Source organism: Staurois parvus, unplaced genomic scaffold (assembly GCF_062004578.1).
Source record: "Staurois parvus isolate SC_StPar_1 unplaced genomic scaffold, SC_StPar_1.0 ptg000726l, whole genome shotgun sequence".
Lineage (NCBI taxonomy): Eukaryota > Metazoa > Chordata > Amphibia > Anura > Ranidae > Staurois > Staurois parvus.
Window position 1 is genome coordinate 320,890 of NW_028318522.1, and position 16,611 is coordinate 337,500.

Genomic DNA, 16,611 nt, shown 5'->3' on the forward strand with positions numbered 1-16,611 from the left:
CCCAGGTCTTCTATTGAGCATCCAAATCCTCCATAGCCTTCCCTTTGCTGAGATATGACTCTATTTACTAATTGTTGTAAAGCTCTTGCTTTTACACATGCTCATTGCTCTTCATCACTGGTCCCGGCATCATGATGGCCAGGCTTGACTGTAATTCTGGACCTCATACTGTGCATTGGTGGGATTCTGCGTGGTGTCCATTGTAGGCAGATAAGGCTACCCAGGATGGATTCTGTGCGACATCAGCAGTGGGTAGATGAGGCTATCCAGAAAAGAAGAACCGGCACTTAACAAAGATGGTGCCAGCTTTAGGAACTGAGGGTTGTGTGCAGTCCGCAGCAAATTTTTTGCAAATTCTAAATACATAGTGGATATGGTGACTATAGGCAATAATTACTAAACATATGCTGGGTAACAAATCGATATAAATAATTAACGCGTCGGTTTTGTTCTGCTTTCACGTTGGTAGCCCCTGCCTTGCAGCCAGTCCCTCCATATTAATGCCACTATATCTTGGCTGTACGTTGGCCCCCGGCATCAACTTAGTGACGTCCTCCTTGTCCGTAGACCTGAAGCTCTGATCTTTCTGTAAAGCACACGATGACTCGACGCTGTTTAATTATTTAGGATCTGGGGAGGGCGGCAGGATGTAGCCGAGCAGTAAACAATCTATGGAAGGCACCACTAAACGCGTGCAAGGTTTGCAGGGGGTCGAGCGCCTTACCCACATGCCCTTTAAGCCATTTATCCACGATTTTGAAAGTCCGACATCGGCATATCTGTAATCAGTACATTTTTCTGAGGAACTCTTTACAGTTTGTATTTTTCTCCGGATGATGCTTGAACCAAGATGGCGGCATCCTTCTGGAGAGAGAAGCAGATTAAAGTGGATTGTAAACCTCAGACATGAAATATGAACAAAGCACATCCTTCCATAGTGCGTGATGGCAAGGGTGTATTTACCACAAGGCAAACAAGGCATTTGCCTAGGGCGGCATTTTTTCAGGGGGGGCAACAGCATTTTTCAGGGGGGTAGCGCTGCCCGGAGTCAGTAGAGGGCCCCATGAGATGCCCCCGGTACCTTTCATAGGCTTTTTTGAGTGTGGTTTGAGTATGAGCAAGGACACAGGTGCCCCATGATTCCCTATTTCCCGGGGGCCCCATGAGTTGTCAGTCTGCCCCTGGTTACATCGACACATTACTCAGCATGTTGCACTTGACGTGAACAAATATCTTCCATGACAGGTCCACTTTACCTGTTGGCGCCGGGTCCATTATAGAAACTGTGTGCGAAACCTGTACTTGCTGCCATTTGTCACCCCTTCCTATCTGTCTCTTGTCCTCTAGCGCCCTCCTGCTGGTCAGGCTGTGTAGAGGTAGAATCGGAAACAGAAGCCGTGGTCGGCCGCGAATTTAAGATCCGGTGCATCTCCTGTAAGAAGAGGGGGGAGACGTCCGCCAAAACCTTCACCGAGTGGTTCTTCAAGGGGGAAGGCATGGAAAAGTTTGACGAGGTGAGCTCATGCCGCTAATGGAATAACATCTTTTTTTTTTTTTTAAAGAACATTAACTGCTTGCTGACCACATAACAGTAATAATAATATCTTAAAAATATACTTTTAAAAATATATTTAAAAAAAATTAAATGTCAGTTTAATTATTCAATAAGGGGTTAAAGTATTAAATATTCAATAGTGGGTTAACCCCTTCACTCCGACGCCTCCTGGCCCTTTAAGAGTTTCAGAAGCCGAGAGGCGGGGTTTAGGGATCATGTGACCGCCGTGACACGTCGTTTAATTATTAGATAAGAGGTAAAAGTATATGCCTTGGGAATTTAAAAAAATAAAAATATCTTAAAAATATATTGCAAAACAAATACAATGTCAGTGTAATTAATTATTCAACAATGGGTTAAGGTACTGTATATTATCCTTGGGAAAATTAAAAACAAAATATATTCTAAAAATGGGGGTGGGGGGGGGGTGCTTAATGTCAATTTAGATTTTGTGCTGCCCCCCCAAAAATATATAAAAATAAATAAATAAATACATTTCAGTTTAATTATTCTATAAGGGGTTAAAGTATATGCCTTGGGAACTTAAAAAAATAATAATATCCTAAAAATATACTTTTAAAAATATATTTAAAAAAAATTAAATGTCAGTTTAATTATTCAATAAGGGGTTAAAGTATTAATTATTCAATAGTGGGTTAACCCCTTCACACCGAGGCCTCCTGGCCCTTTAAGAGTTTCAGAAGCCGGGAGGCGGGGTTTAGGGATCACGTGACCGCCATGACACGTCGTCATGGCGGTCACATGATCGGGAAAGGTCCTGATCGAAAGAGAAGACCGGGACCTTTTCGGTGAGTACCGGACATGTGTGCTGATTTTTTATCATTGAACACAAATGTGCTGCCGCTCGTTGTCTAGGCCCAGACATCGGGAGGCCGCACATTTGTGTGCGGCCGGCGTGAAGGGGTTAAGGTATTGTATATTATCCTTGGGAAAATTAAAAAAAATACATATATTCTAAAAATATATTAAAAAAAAAAATTTCAGTTTAATTATTCGATAAGGGGTTAAAGTATATGCCTTGGGAATTTAAAAAAATAAAAATATCTTAAAAATATATTGCAAAACAAATACAATGTCAGTGTAATTAATTATTCAACAATGGGTTAAGGTACTGTATATTATCCTTGGGAAAATTTAAAAAAAACATATATTCTAAAAATATATTGAAAAAAAAAATTTCAGTTTAATTATTCGATGAGGGGTTAAAGTATATGCCTTGGGAATTTAAAAAAATAAAAATATCTTAAAAATATATTGCAAAACAAATACAATGTCAGTGTAATTAATTATTCAACAATGGGTTAAGGTACTGTATATTATCCTTGGGAAAATTAAAAACAAAATATATTCTAAAAATGGGGGTGGGGGGGGGTGCTTAATGTCAATTTAGATTTTGTGCTGCCCCCCCAAAAATATATAAAAATAAATAAATAAATACATTTCAGTTTAATTATTCTATAAGGGGTTAAAGTATATGCCTTGGGAACTTAAAAAAATAATAATATCCTAAAAATATACTTTTAAAAATATATTTAAAAAAAATTAAATGTCAGTTTAATTATTCAATAAGGGGTTAAAGTATTAATTATTCAATAGTGGGTTAACCCCTTCACACCGACGCCTCCTGGCCCTTTAAGAGTTTCAGAAGCCGGGAGGCGGGGTTTAGGGATCACGTGACCGCCATGACACGTCGTCATGGCGGTCACATGATCGGGAAAGGTCCTGATCGAAAGAGAAGACCGGGACCTTTTCGGTGAGTACCGGACATGTGTGCTGATTTTTTATCATTGAACACAAATGTGCTGCCGCTCGTTGTCTAGGCCCAGACATCGGGAGGCCGCACATTTGTGTGCGGCCGGCGTGAAGGGGTTAAGGTACTGTATATTATCCTTGGGAAAATTTAAAAAAAACATATATTCTAAAAATATATTAAAAAAAAAAATTTCAGTTTAATTATTCGATAAGGGGTTAAAGTATATGCCTTGGGAATTTAAAAAAATAAAAATATCTTAAAAATATATTGCAAAACAAATACAATGTCAGTGTAATTAATTATTCAACAATGGGTTAAGGTACTGTATATTATCCTTGGGAAAATTTAAAAAAAACATATATTCTAAAAATATATTGAAAAAAAAAATTTCAGTTTAATTATTCGATGAGGGGTTAAAGTATATGCCTTGGGAATTTAAAAAAATAAAAATATCTTAAAAATATACTTTTAAAAATATATTTTAAAAAAATTAAATGTCAGTTTAATTATTCCATAAGGGGTTAAAGTATTAATTATTCGATAGTGGGTTATATATATAAATAAATAAATAAATAAATGTCAGTTTAATTATTCGATAAGGGGTTAAGGTATATGCCTTGGGAACTTAAAAAAATTAAAATATCTTAAAAATATACTTTTAAAAATATATTTGAAAAAAATTAAATGTCAGTTTAATTATTCAATAAGGGGTTAAAGTATTAATTATTCGATAGTGGGTTATATAAATAAATAAATAAATAAATGTCAGTTTAATTATTCGATAAGGGGTTAAAGTATATGCCTTGGGAATTTAAAAAAAAAAAAAATCTTAAAAATATATTTAAAAAAAATTAAATGTCAGTTTAATTATTCAATAAGGGGATAAGTATTAATTATTCGATAGTGGGTTACATATATAAATAAATAAATAAATAAATGTCAGTTTAATTATTCGATAAGGGGTTAAAGTATATGCCTTGGGAACTTAAAAAAATAAAAATATCTTAAAAATATACTTTTAAAAATATATTTAAAAAAAATGAAATGTCAGTGTGATTATTCAATAAGGGGTTAAAGTATTAATTATTCGATAGTGGGTTATATAAATAAATAAATAAATGTCAGTTTAATTATTCGATAAGGGGTTAAGGGGTTAAAGTATATGCCTTGGGAATTTAAAAAAAAAAAATATCTTAAAAATATATTTAAAAAAAATTAAATGTCAGTTTAATTATTCAATAAGGGGTTAAAGTATTAATTATTCGATAGTGGGTTATATATATAAATAAATAAATAAATAAATAAATGTCAGTTTAATTATTCGATAAGGGGTTAAGGTATATGCCTTGGGAACTTAAAAAAATTAAAATATCTTAAAAATATACTTTTAAAAATATATTTGAAAAAAATTAAATGTCAGTTTAATTATTCAATAAGGGGTTAAAGTATTAATTATTCGATAGTGGGTTATATATATAAATAAATGTCAGTTTAATTATTTGATAAGGGGTTAAAGTATATGCCGTGGGAATTTAAAAAAATAAAAATATCTTAAAAATATATTTAAAAAAAATTAAATGTCAGTTTAATTATTCAATAAGGGGTTAAAGTATATGCCTTGGAAATAAAAAAATGTAAAAATATCTTTTAAAAATCAGTTTAATAGATGCATATTTCCCCACATCCCTTTAAGCTGAAGTTTATTTTGCTAAACCTTTTCCTTCCCCCCCATCTAGTGACATTTTAAATAAAAAAAACCTTTCCATCTTCATGACTTTATTTTAGATTCAGTGATGTCATCAGTGATGTCATCACTGACTGTCTGTGCTTCTCTATGCAATGCAGGCAGATAATGGGTGGTGGGAGGGGCCAGATGAGTGCTGTACATAGAAAACATCACCTCTAGCCCTGATGCAAGCAGTGGGAGGAGTTATGCAAATATCAAAATGCATTGATGGGTGTCTGGAGGAGTGGGAGGTCCTTGCATAATAGTGCCCACATGTGACGATGAGCCTGATTGACAGAACTGAAATCCAATGAATGAAAGGGGCGGGACAAGGACAGTCAGGCTAGCTGATGCTGGAGGTCCTCCAGCCAGGAAATGGGGCGGAGCTCTATTTGACTTGCTGCAGCTTCTAATGCACATTGTGAGAAGCTCGCAGTGTGCAGTGAAATCAGAGGAAGCCGCTTCAGTCCAGGAGAGGAGCCGGTACAACTGTGCAAGACTGCAGGGCAGGCCGGAGTTCCCCTTTAAGGAACTGTCTGGGAATTGTGCAAGACTGCAGGGCAGGCCGGAGTTCCCCTTTAAGGAACTGTCTGGGAATTGTGCAAGACTGCAGGGCAGGCTGGAGTTCCCCTTTAAGGAAGTGTCTATGTGGAGGTGAGGAGCTCCGACACTCTTCTCTGGAGCCGACAGCCATACGGAACTTCAAAGCTCTTCTGGCAGATCTGCGTTCCTCGCTAGACCCTGACAGATTCTCGCACACATGTAAAATGCATAAATATTCCAGCACTTGTTTTTCACTTATTATGTAAGAAGTCTCTTAATAAAATTTAACCTCTTTATTGGAAAACCTGCGTTGCCAAAAGAGGAGACAGAGGGATTTCCCCCTTCCTTCCTGTCACAGTGACACCAGGACAATAAATGAGAGGGTATGGGTGTCACCGGGGCAGGAAGACACAGAGAGCAAGATAACAATAATTTGTCCCCATCAGGGAGATTTCTCCTCACTTCCTGTCCCAGTGACACCAGAACAGGTAATGAGAAGGTATGGGTGTCACCAGAGCAAGAAGACACAGCAAGTAAAATAAGCCTCATGCTGATTTAAAAAAAAAAAGAAAAGATTTTGTCCCCATCAGAGAGATATCCCATCACTTCCTGTCCCAGTGACACCAGAACAGGAAACAAGAAGGTATGGGTGTCATTGGGGAAGGAAGACATAGCCTCACACTGATGTAAAAAATTAGTTTGACTCCATCAGAAAGATTTCCCCTCACTTCCTGTCCTAATGACACCAAAACAATCAATGAAAGGGTATGGGTGTCACCAGAGCAGGAAAACAGAGTAAAACGAGGCTTACTCTGATTTAAAACAATGATTTGTCCTCATCAGGGAGATTTTCCCTCACTTCCTGTGCCAGTGACACCAGAACAGGAAACAAGAAGGTATGGGTGTCATTGAGAAAGGAAGACATAGCCTCACACTGATGTAAAAAATTATTTTGACTCCATCAGGGAGATATCCCCTCACTTCCTGTTCTGACACCCATCACCTGACTACGATTTGGAGCTTTATCCTGCTGTCATGAATGAATGTTCTGCTTTCCCACGCGGCAGATCCTCATCTACCAATACCCGCACCAGCACATCTTGGATCATCGCTTCCAAGGGCGGCTAAAATGGAACGGGAGCGCCCACTCCGAAGACTTACAGGACATGTCCATCGTCATCACCAACGTCTCCCACGATCACCAGGGGGAGTACATGTGCCGAGTCAACCGCACGCTGAACTTCGAGAGTCACGACTACAACACCAACGTCACCAAATTCATCCAGGTGATAGTGGTGGACAAAGGTGAGCCGGGGGGGCGGGGCTTAGATTAATTCCTCTCCCCCCTCTCCCCCCCCCATCTCTTCCCCCTCTCTCTCCCCATCTCTCCCCCCTCTCTCTCTCTCTCTCCCCCCTCTCTTTCTCTCCCCCCCTCTCCATCTCTCCCCCCCTCCCTCTCTCTCCCCTCCCTCCTCCCTCCACCCCCCTCTCTCCCCTCTCCCCCTCCCTCCCCCTCTCCCCCCTCTCCCTCCCCTCCCACCTCTCTCTCTCCCTCCCCCCCACTCCCCCTCTCTCTCTCCCCCCTCTCCCCCTCTCTCTCTCCTCTCTCCTTCCCCCTCTCCCCCCCCTTTCTCCTCTCTCCCCCCCCCCTTTCTCCTCTCTCTCTATCTCTCCCTCCTCCTCTCTCTCCCTCCTCCCCCTCTCTCTCCCCTCTCCCCCTCTCTCTCTCCCCCTCTCCCTCCCTCCCACCTCTCTCCCTCCCTCCCCCCCTCTCCCCCCCACTCCCCCTCTCTCTCCCCCCCCTCTCTCTCCTCTCTCCTTCCCCCTCTCTCTCCCCTTTCTCCTCTCTCTCTATCTCTCCCTCCTCCTCTCTCTCCCCCCTCTCCCCGCCTCCCTCTCCCCTCCCCCTCTTCCTCCCCCCCTCTTCCCCCCCCCCCTCTCTCTCTCTCTCTCTCTCTCCATCTCTCCCCCCCTCTCCATCTCTCCCCCTCTCTCCACCCCCCTCTCTTCCCCCCTCCCCCTCTCTCTCCCCCTCTCTCTCTCTTCCCCCCCTCGCCCCCTCTCTCCATCACTCCCCCCCTCTCTCCACCCCCTCTTTCTCTCTTTCCCCCCTCCCCCCCTTTCTCTCTCTTTCCCCCTTCCCCCCTCTCTCTCTTCCCCCCTCTCTCTCTCTCCATCTCTCCCCCCTCTCTCCCCCTCCCCCCTCTCTCTCCCCCTCTCTCCTTCCCCCTCCCCCCTCCTCTCTCTCTATCTCTCCTTCCCCCCTCTATCTCCCCCCTCTCCCCGTCTCGCTCTCCCCCTCTCTCTCTCCCCCCTCTCCCCTCTCTCTCTCCCACCCCCCTCTCCCCCCTTCCTCTCCCCCTCTCTCTCCCCTTCCCCCCCGCTCTCCCCTCCCCTCTCTCTCCCCCCTCTCCCCTACTCGCTCTCCCCGTCTCTCTCTCTCCCCTCTCCCCCCTCTCTCCCCCTCCCTCTCCCCCCTCCCTCTCCCCCCTCTCTTTCCCCCCTCTCTCCCCCTCCCTCTCCCCCCCCTCTCTCCCCCTCCCTCTCCCCCCTCTCTCCCCCCCTCTCTCCCCTCCTCTCTTTAAATGTATATATATTTATGTACATTGTGAGGGGTTAGCTCAGTAGCGTGTTGTGCTTGACCCCCTGGATGGGTCAGAAGACCCTGAAAACGGCTCAGCACTACAGCAGGTACTTGGTGAATAAGGTGGTGCTTTATTTACAAAGTCTGGTGAGCACACGGTGCATAAACCCAAAAACAGCAAAACAAATAAAAACAGAAAATAAAGCCTGGCCACACTGGGCTACTAACTACAAACACAGGTTTCCTATCTAGCTGTCTGAATACAGCCTACCGCTGCACAGGCACAGGGTGTTCACAGTCCAAGGTCACACAGATTACTTCTCACCACAGGATGGAGTGGTCTGCCCTGCACAGCCAACTGGTTCCAGGTTGGAGCACTCTTGACTCCTGACTCTTGACTCTTGACTCTTGACTCCTGACTCCTGACTCCTGGCTCCTGGCTCCTGGCTCCTGGCTCCTGGCTCCTGACTCCTGACTCCTGACTCTTGACTCTTGACTCTTGACTCTTGACTCTTGACTCCTGACTCCTGACTCCTGACTCCTGACTCCTGACTCCTGACTCTTGACTCCTGACTCCTGACTCCTGACTCCTGACTCCTGACTCCTGACTCCTGACTCCTGACTCCTGACTCTTGACTCTTGACTCTTGACTCTTGACTCCTGACTCTTGACTTTTGACTCCTGGTGTGGAGCCCAGAACCCTGGTCCTGACTCTAGAAGAGAGCCATGCACACCTGAGCAATCAGTATCCTGGCCATTCCCAAAACCTGATCCCAGGCTCCAGGTCCCAAAATGGACTTTACAAACAAATGAGGAAAGTGAAAAGCCACTTTCCTCTGTATCAAACACTTACCCTGGAGCCCCTCAACCTGCCTTGTTGAGAATCCCGGGTGAAATAACCTTTCAACATCATGACAGATTGCCACACTGTCACAATATATATATATAAATTAAAAATAAATAAATAAATAAATAAATAAATTTATATATATACATACACACAGAATATACTGTATACAAAATATAAAATACAGTATTTATACAATCAGTGTATACCACATCATACAACATAAATACTACACCTATACATACAGTACAATATATACACAATATAAATATGCATTATATACAATATATAAAACATAAATACAATAAATAATATATATATAAACATCTTGTTTTCCCACCTAGCCAACAGAGACACGGCTTCCATCGTGTCGGAGATCATGATGTACGTCCTCATAGTGGTGCTGACAATATGGCTGGTGGCAGAAATGGTATATTGTTACCGGAAGATCGCAGCCGCCGGGGAGGAGACGGTATTGGAAAATGCGTGAGTACAGATACACTAAATAAACGAACAAAAAAAAAAAAAGTAATGAAAAAGCAAATCAATGAATGAACCGTGTCATTAAAGCCGGATCTCAGGCGAACGGCTAAATACACAGAAGGATTGAGAGCTGAGCGACGATTTGTATTTGGTAGCACATGAGCAGAGTTGCACAACTGATTGGCTCCTTGTGTGGCTTCTCTCTCTCCCAGACTGAGCTCTGCTGTACAGAGACTGAGAGAGGCTGGTACCCAATTTGAATGCTGGGATCAGGGGTGGAGTGACAACTCATGGGGCCCCCGGGCAATAGGGGATCATGGGGCCCCTGTGTCCTTGCCCAAACTCAAAAAAGCCTATGAAAAAGGTATCAGGGGCATCTCATGGGGCCCCCTACTGACCCCGGGCCCTCGGCAATGCCCGAGTTTCCAAGTGGTCAGTCCGCCCCTGGCTGGGATTTACATTGCTTGCAATTTTAAAAAAAATGCATTCATGTTTGTATATATTATCTGTCTGAAGTTTGGTTTTAAAGAAATGCACATGCTGGGCTTGATGGCCTCCCTCTTTTAAAAGCTATATGCAGCAAGAGACAGCCAGGCAACTGGCATTTTTAGAAGCAGTTCAGCAAAGGCAGCCTGTATGATTGTCTGGGTTCCTATCAGGGGTGGACTGACAACTCATGGGGCCCCCAGGCAATAGGGGATCATGGGGCCCCTGTATCCTTGCCCAAACTCAAAAAAGCCTATGAAAAAGGTACCAGGGGCATCTCATGGGGCCCCCTACTGACCCCGGGCCCTCGGGCAGTGCCCGAGTTTCCAAATGGTCAGTCCGTCCCTGTTTCCTATAAACTCACCATTAGGCCAGGGGTGGACTGACCATTTGGGCACTCAGGCACTGCCCGAGGTCCTGGGGTCATTAGGGGGCCCCATGAGATGCCCCTGGTACCTTTTTCATAGGCTTTTTTGAGTTTGGGCAAGGGCAAAGGGGCCCCATGATCCCCTATTGCTTGGGGGCCCCATGAGTTGTCAGTCCGCCCCTGCATTAGGTAAATAGTTGCAGATAATCCTCCGCTCTGTATACATCCCCATTGTCTTCTCTGTCTACTGCAGGGGTCTCCAAGCTTTCTAAACAAGGGGCCGGTTTACTGCCCTCCAGATTTAGGAGGGCCAGAGTGGCCAGTGAGAGCAGAAAATGTCCCAGTGTCAGTAGGAGTAAAAAAAATGACTTGTATTCAGTGGAAGGAGGAATGGTGTCCAGTCATTGGTGTCAGCGGGAGGAATAGTGCTCCATCATTGGTGTCAGTGGGGGGAATAGTGCCCCATCATTGGTATCAGTGGGAGGAATAGTACCCCATCATTGGTGTCAGTGGGAGGAATAGTGCCCCATCATTGGTGTCAGTGGGAGGAATAGTGCCCCATCATTGGTGTCAGTGGGAGGAATAGTGCCCCATCATTGGTATCAGTGGGAGGAATAGTGCCCCATCATTGGTGTCAGTGGGAGGAATAGTGCCCCATCATTGGTATCAGTGGGAGGAATAGTGCCCCATCATTGGTATCAGTGGGAGGAATAGTGCCCCATCATTGGTGTCAGTGGGAGGAATAGTGCCCCATCATTGGTGTCAGCGGGAGGAATAGTACCCCATCATTGGTGTCAGTGGGAGGAATAGTACCCCATCATTGGTGTCAGTGGGAGGAATAGTGCCCCATTATTGGTGCCAGTGGGAGGAATAGTGTCCCATCATTGCTGTCAGCGGCAGGATTAGTGCTCCATCATTGGTGTCAGTGGGAGGAATAGTGCCCCATCATTGGTGTCAGTGGGAGGAATAGTGCCCCATCATTGGTATCAGTGGGAAGAATAGTGTCCCATCATTGGTGTCAGTGGGAGGAATAGTGCCCCATCATTGGTGTCAGTGGGAGGAATAGTGCCCCATCATTGGTATCAGTGGGAGGAATAGTGCCCCATCATTGGTGTCAGTGGGAGGAATAGTGCCCCATCATTGATGTCAGTGGGAGGAATAGTGCCCCATCATTGGTATCAGTGGGAGGAATAATGCCCCATCATTGGTGTCAGTGGAAGGAATAGTGCCCCCTCATTGATATCAGCGGTAGGAAGAGTGCCCCATCATTGGTATCATTGGGAGGAATAGTGCCCCATCATTGGTGTCAGTGGGAGGAATAGTGCCCTATCATTGGTATTAGTTGGAGGAATAGTGCTCCATCATTGGTATCAGTGGGAGGAATAGTGCCCCATCATTGGTGTCAGTGGGAGGAATAGTGCCCCATCATTGGTATCAGTGGGAGGAATAGTGCTCCATCATTGGTGTCAGTGGGAGGAATAGTGCCCCATCATTGGTATCAGTGGGAGGAATAATGCCCCATCATTGGTGTCAGTGGGAGGAATAATGCCCCATCATTGGTGTCAGTGGAAGGAATAGTGCCCCCTCATTGGTATCAGCGGTAGGAAGAGTGCCTCATCATTGGTGTCAGTGGGAGGAATAGTGCTCCATCATTGGTATTAGTTGGAGGAATAGCGCCCCATCATTGGTATCAGTGGGAGGAATAGTGACCCACCATTGGTATCAGTGGGAGGAATAGTGACCCACCATTGGTGTCAGTGGGAGGAATAGTACCCCATCATTGGTGTCAGTGGGAGGAATAGTACCCCATCATTGGTGTCAGTGGGAGGAATAGTGCCCCATCATTGGTTTCAGTGGAAGGAATAGTGCCTCATCATTGGTATCATTGGGAGGAATAGTGCCCCATCATTGGTGTCAGTGGGAGGAATAGTGCCCCATCATTGGTGTCAGTGGGAGGAATAGTGCCTCATCATTGGTATCAGTGGGAGGAATAGTGCCCCATCATTGGTATCAGTGGGAGGAATAGTGCCCCATCATTGGTATCAGTGGGAGGAATAGTGCTCCATCATTGGTGTCAGTGGGAGGAATAGTGCCCCATCATTGGTATCAGTGGGAGGAATAGTGCCTCATCATTGGTATCAGTGGAAGGAATAGTGTCCCATCATTGGTATCAGTGGGAGGAATAGTGCCCCATCATTGGTATCAGTGGGAGGAATAGTGCCCCATCATTGGTGTCAGTGGGAGGAAAAATGCCCCATAGTTGGTGCCACTGAAAGAAATGGTGCCTCCTTGTTGATGTCAGTGTACCCTGAGGGCCGGATAGAGGCAAGCAAAGGGCCACATTTGGCCCACAGGCCGCAGTTTGGAGACCGCTGGTCTAGTGTGATGTATTTATGGCTTTGAAAGGTTCAATGCTCAGATTATACCTGTATACAGCACAGTCCTCTGTATAATACCTGCTACCAGTTTGTATCTGGTGCCATCTAATGGATAAAAGCAATATTGCATCCTATAGCCTTGGCCTATAATACACTTCTAGCATATACAACTTTCACAACTTGTGCTGATAGGGCAGTTGTACAGAATAAAATATAACATTTGGGATTTTTTTTTTGAGCAGATCAGACTACTTAGCAATAACATCGGAGACTAAAGACAACTGTCTGGGGGTGCAAGCACAGGAATAGCTGAACTACCAAGACTCAGGGCATCCCGGTAAGTGCTGTAAGTGTTAAAGTCACTAAGTATGAGGAACCTTTTTCCTTCCTTCCTTCCTTCCTTCCTTCCTTCCTTTCTCTTCCCACTTTCTTTTCTTTGCTTTTCTTTTTGTTCATTCATTCCCTTCCTTTCTCCCTCTCTTCTTCCCTCCTTCCTTCATTCCTTCCATTCTTCCTTCCCTCTCTTCTTTCTTTCTTTTCCTTCCTCACTAAGCAAGAGGATCTTCTTTCTTCCTTCCTTCCTTCCTTCCTTCCTTCCTTCCTTCCTTCCTTCCTTCCTTCCTTCTTTTTACTTCTCTTCCCTTCTCTCCTTTCCCTTGCTTCCTTCCTCTGTTATTCCCTTTCCTTTCCTTTTCTTTTTTTTATTTCCTTCTCTTTTTTTCTGCCCCTATTCTGCCCTCTTCCTTCATTCCTTTTATTATTTCTTCCCTCTCTTCTTCCTTATCTTCTTTCCTTTCCTTCTCTTTTTTCCCTTCCCTCTTCCCGCTTCCTTACTTTCTCCATTCCCTCTTGCTTCCACCCTTCCCTTCCTTTTTCTTTTCTTTCTTCTCCTTCTTTTCTCTAGCCTTCTGTTTCTTCCCTTTCCTCTTCCTTCCACCCCTCCCCATCTTCCTTTCTCTTTTATGCTTCTCATTCCCTTCTCTTTCCATTTCTCTCCTTTCTCCCTTCCCTTGCTTCTTTCCTCCATCCCTCCCTTTCTTTCTTTCTTTCTTTCTTTCTTTCTTTCTTTCTTCCCCACCTTTCCTTTCCCTTTTCCTTTCCTTTCCTTTTCTTTCCTTTCCTTTCCCTTCCTTTCCTTTCCTTCTATTATTTCCCATCCCTCTTCCTTCCACCCCTCCCATTCTTCCTTTCTCTTTTCTTTATTTCCTTCTCTTTTTTTCTCCCTCTATTTTGCCTCCTTCCTTCATTCCTTCCATTCTTTCTTCCCTCTCTTCTTCCCCCTCCTCTTTCTTTTCCTTCCTTACTGCCTTTTCTCCTTTCCTTTCCTTCTCTTTTTTCCCTTCCCGCTTCCTTACTTTTTCCATTCCCTCTTCCTTCCACCCCTCCCCTTCTTCCCTTATATTTTTTTCCCTTCCCTTCCTGCTTCCTTCCTTTCTCTCCTCCCTCTTCCTTCCACCCTTCCCCTTTCTTTCTCTATTCTTTCTTCTCCTTCTTTTCTCTTCCCTTCTACTTTTTCCCTTTCCTCTTCCTTCCACCCCTCTCCTTCTCCCTTTCTCTTTTATTCTTCTCCTTCCCTTCTCTTTCCTTTTCTCTCATTTCTCCCTTCCTTCCCTTTCCTTCCTTTTTTTCTCTTGCCTTATCTTTTTTTCTTCCTTCTCCTCTTCTTCTTTCCCTCTCTTCCTCTTCCTTTCTCTTCCATTTAGGTCAACCATTCAGGTTCTCTTGATAGGATCCCCCTCCCTTCTCTGGCTGATGTGTTCCTCTCTAGCTCCCCTCGGCCAGTCCTGAGACCAGTCATGGGGTACAGCGCTGAGCTCACACAGGACTTCCAGTTCAGTTTAGTGAGGGGGGTTGGGAAAGTAGATACCAGCAGGTCCACCAAGAGAACCTGAATGGGCACACTGAGAAGTTCACTCCTTTAAGTTCAGTTTTGCTTCTTCCCCAGCTGGAGGAATGGACTACCCCGGAGGCCTAGCGATACGGACCGGCTTCGACCGAAAACTGTAACGGGTCACAGACAAGGCCATGCCCAGCAACTCACTCTTTCGCCCCCAGGAGTCTGTCACCCTATTTTTACTCTTCTTACACCCGACTAGGACACACCGACAAGAACTGCTGCCCCATCCGAACCGGCTGAGTCACCATGATATGCAGTCATCTTTGGCTTCCCTGTTTGGCACTCCCCGGCAATCTTGGGGTTGAAGATACTTACCCATGAGGCTTCCAAGGAAAACCCGCCTAGTTTGCTCAAAGACGCTGCTTGCTTTCATTTTTTTCCTGCTGCGTTTGCAGGAGCATGGGGTCACCTAAAGAAGACACGCCCCTTCTGAAATGCTTTTTCCATTGTCCGCGTGAAGCAGTTCATGAGACTTTTCAGTATGCTTTGACCAGAATGCCGACCATGGACCACACAAAGACCTTCTCCAACCTAAATTGAGAACGTATGGAGGCCACCGCTGCCAGCCTCCCTTTCTGAAAATACCAGTTTGCTGGCTGGCTGTCATGCTAATTTAAAGTGTTCTGTAGAGGTCCAGTCTGGGGCTCCCATATGGAGAGTCAATGGGACCTTGTGAGTTTCCTAAGGTGCTCAACTAGGAAGCTGGTTCCTCGGGCAGGAAGTTTTTGGGTAGCACCCCTAGTGAAGAGTCTTGAGCAGAAAGAATCTGGTCCCGGACCTGATGTGTAATTGCTAAGAACGATACAGCCATTGCGTTTCAGGAGATTGGAAATCCTTCTTCAGGGCTTATATTGGGCGGTGCCATGGCAACGCCCAATTCCATAGTAATGCCAAATATTATCATTAAACCCAGAAGAAGGGAGAGTCATAGCCCCCGAAACACGTTGGTTGTATTTATTCAACTGTTTACAAGTCTGGAACCAAATTCATGATGCGGTCTTAAAGGCACCCAACACATTTCTGGCCTAAGGAACCACCACCAGGTAACTGCAGGGTTTGAAGAGCCTAGGACCCTCACTAATATCCCATTGACCCTCCATCAGGGAGCCTCCAGACCAGAGCCCTGGATCCAGTCCAGTGCTCCCACAGACCCAGAGATTTTGTCAGTACATTCTACGTCCTTGATGTATAGGCTCCCATATGGAGGGTCAATGGGACCTTGTGAGTTTCCTAGGTTGCTCAACTAGGGAGCTGGTTCCTCGGGCAGGAAATTTTTGATAAGCACCCCTAGTGAAGAGTCTTGAGCAGAAAGAATCTGGTTACGGACCTGATGTGTAATTGCTAAAAATGATACAGCCATTGTGTTTCAGGAGATTGGAATCCTTCTTCAGGGACATATATTGGGCAGTGCCATGGCAACGCCCAATTCCATGGTAATGCACAAAATTATAATTTTAAGCCCCAAAGAAGGGGGGAGTCATAATCCCCGAAACACGTTGGTTGTATTTATTAACTGTTTACAAGTCTGGAACCAAATTCATGATGCGGTCCTAAAGGCACCCAACATACAGTATGTCCTGCCCAAGGAACCACCACTAGGTAACTACAGGGTTTGAAAAGCCTAGGACCCTCACTAATATCCCATTGACCCTCCATCAGGGAGCCTCCAGACCAGAGCCCTGGATCCAGAGTAGTGCTCCCACAGTCCCAAAGATGTTGTCAGTACAATCTACGTCTTTGATGTATGGGCTCCCATATGGAGGGTCAATGGGACCTTGTGAGTTTCCTAGGTTGCTCAACTAGGGAGCAGGTTCCTCTGGCAGGAAATTTTTGGGGGAGCACCCCTAGTGAAGAGTCTTCAGCAGAAAGAATCTGGTTCCGGACCTGATGTGTAATTGCTAAAAACAATACAGCCATTGTGTTTCAGGAGACTGGAAATCCTTCTTCAGGGCTTATATTGGGCTGTGCCAT

At 44.7% G+C, this 16,611-nt stretch overlaps 1 protein-coding gene across 2 annotated transcripts in view; it reads left to right on the top strand.

Annotated features, from left to right (window-relative positions):
• The window catches only part of SCN1B (sodium voltage-gated channel beta subunit 1), a 72,704-nt gene that overhangs the window by 54,924 nt on the left and 1,169 nt on the right, over positions 1–16,611 (top strand). Inside the window, exons 3-7 of one of the 2 annotated variants that reach the window (XM_089653893.1) lie at positions 1,348–1,514; positions 6,666–6,903; positions 9,374–9,515; positions 12,986–13,089; positions 14,689–16,611. The exon at positions 14,689–16,611 is cut by the window's right edge and continues 1,169 nt beyond it. In XM_089653893.1, coding sequence (XP_089510019.1) covers positions 1,348–1,514; positions 6,666–6,903; positions 9,374–9,515; positions 12,986–13,052 — 614 coding nt within the window. In that variant the 3' untranslated portion in view covers positions 13,053–13,089; positions 14,689–16,611. The remainder of the gene's footprint in view (positions 1–1,347; positions 1,515–6,665; positions 6,904–9,373; positions 9,516–12,985; positions 13,090–14,688) is intronic. The other variant, XM_089653892.1, reaches the window with a different exon arrangement.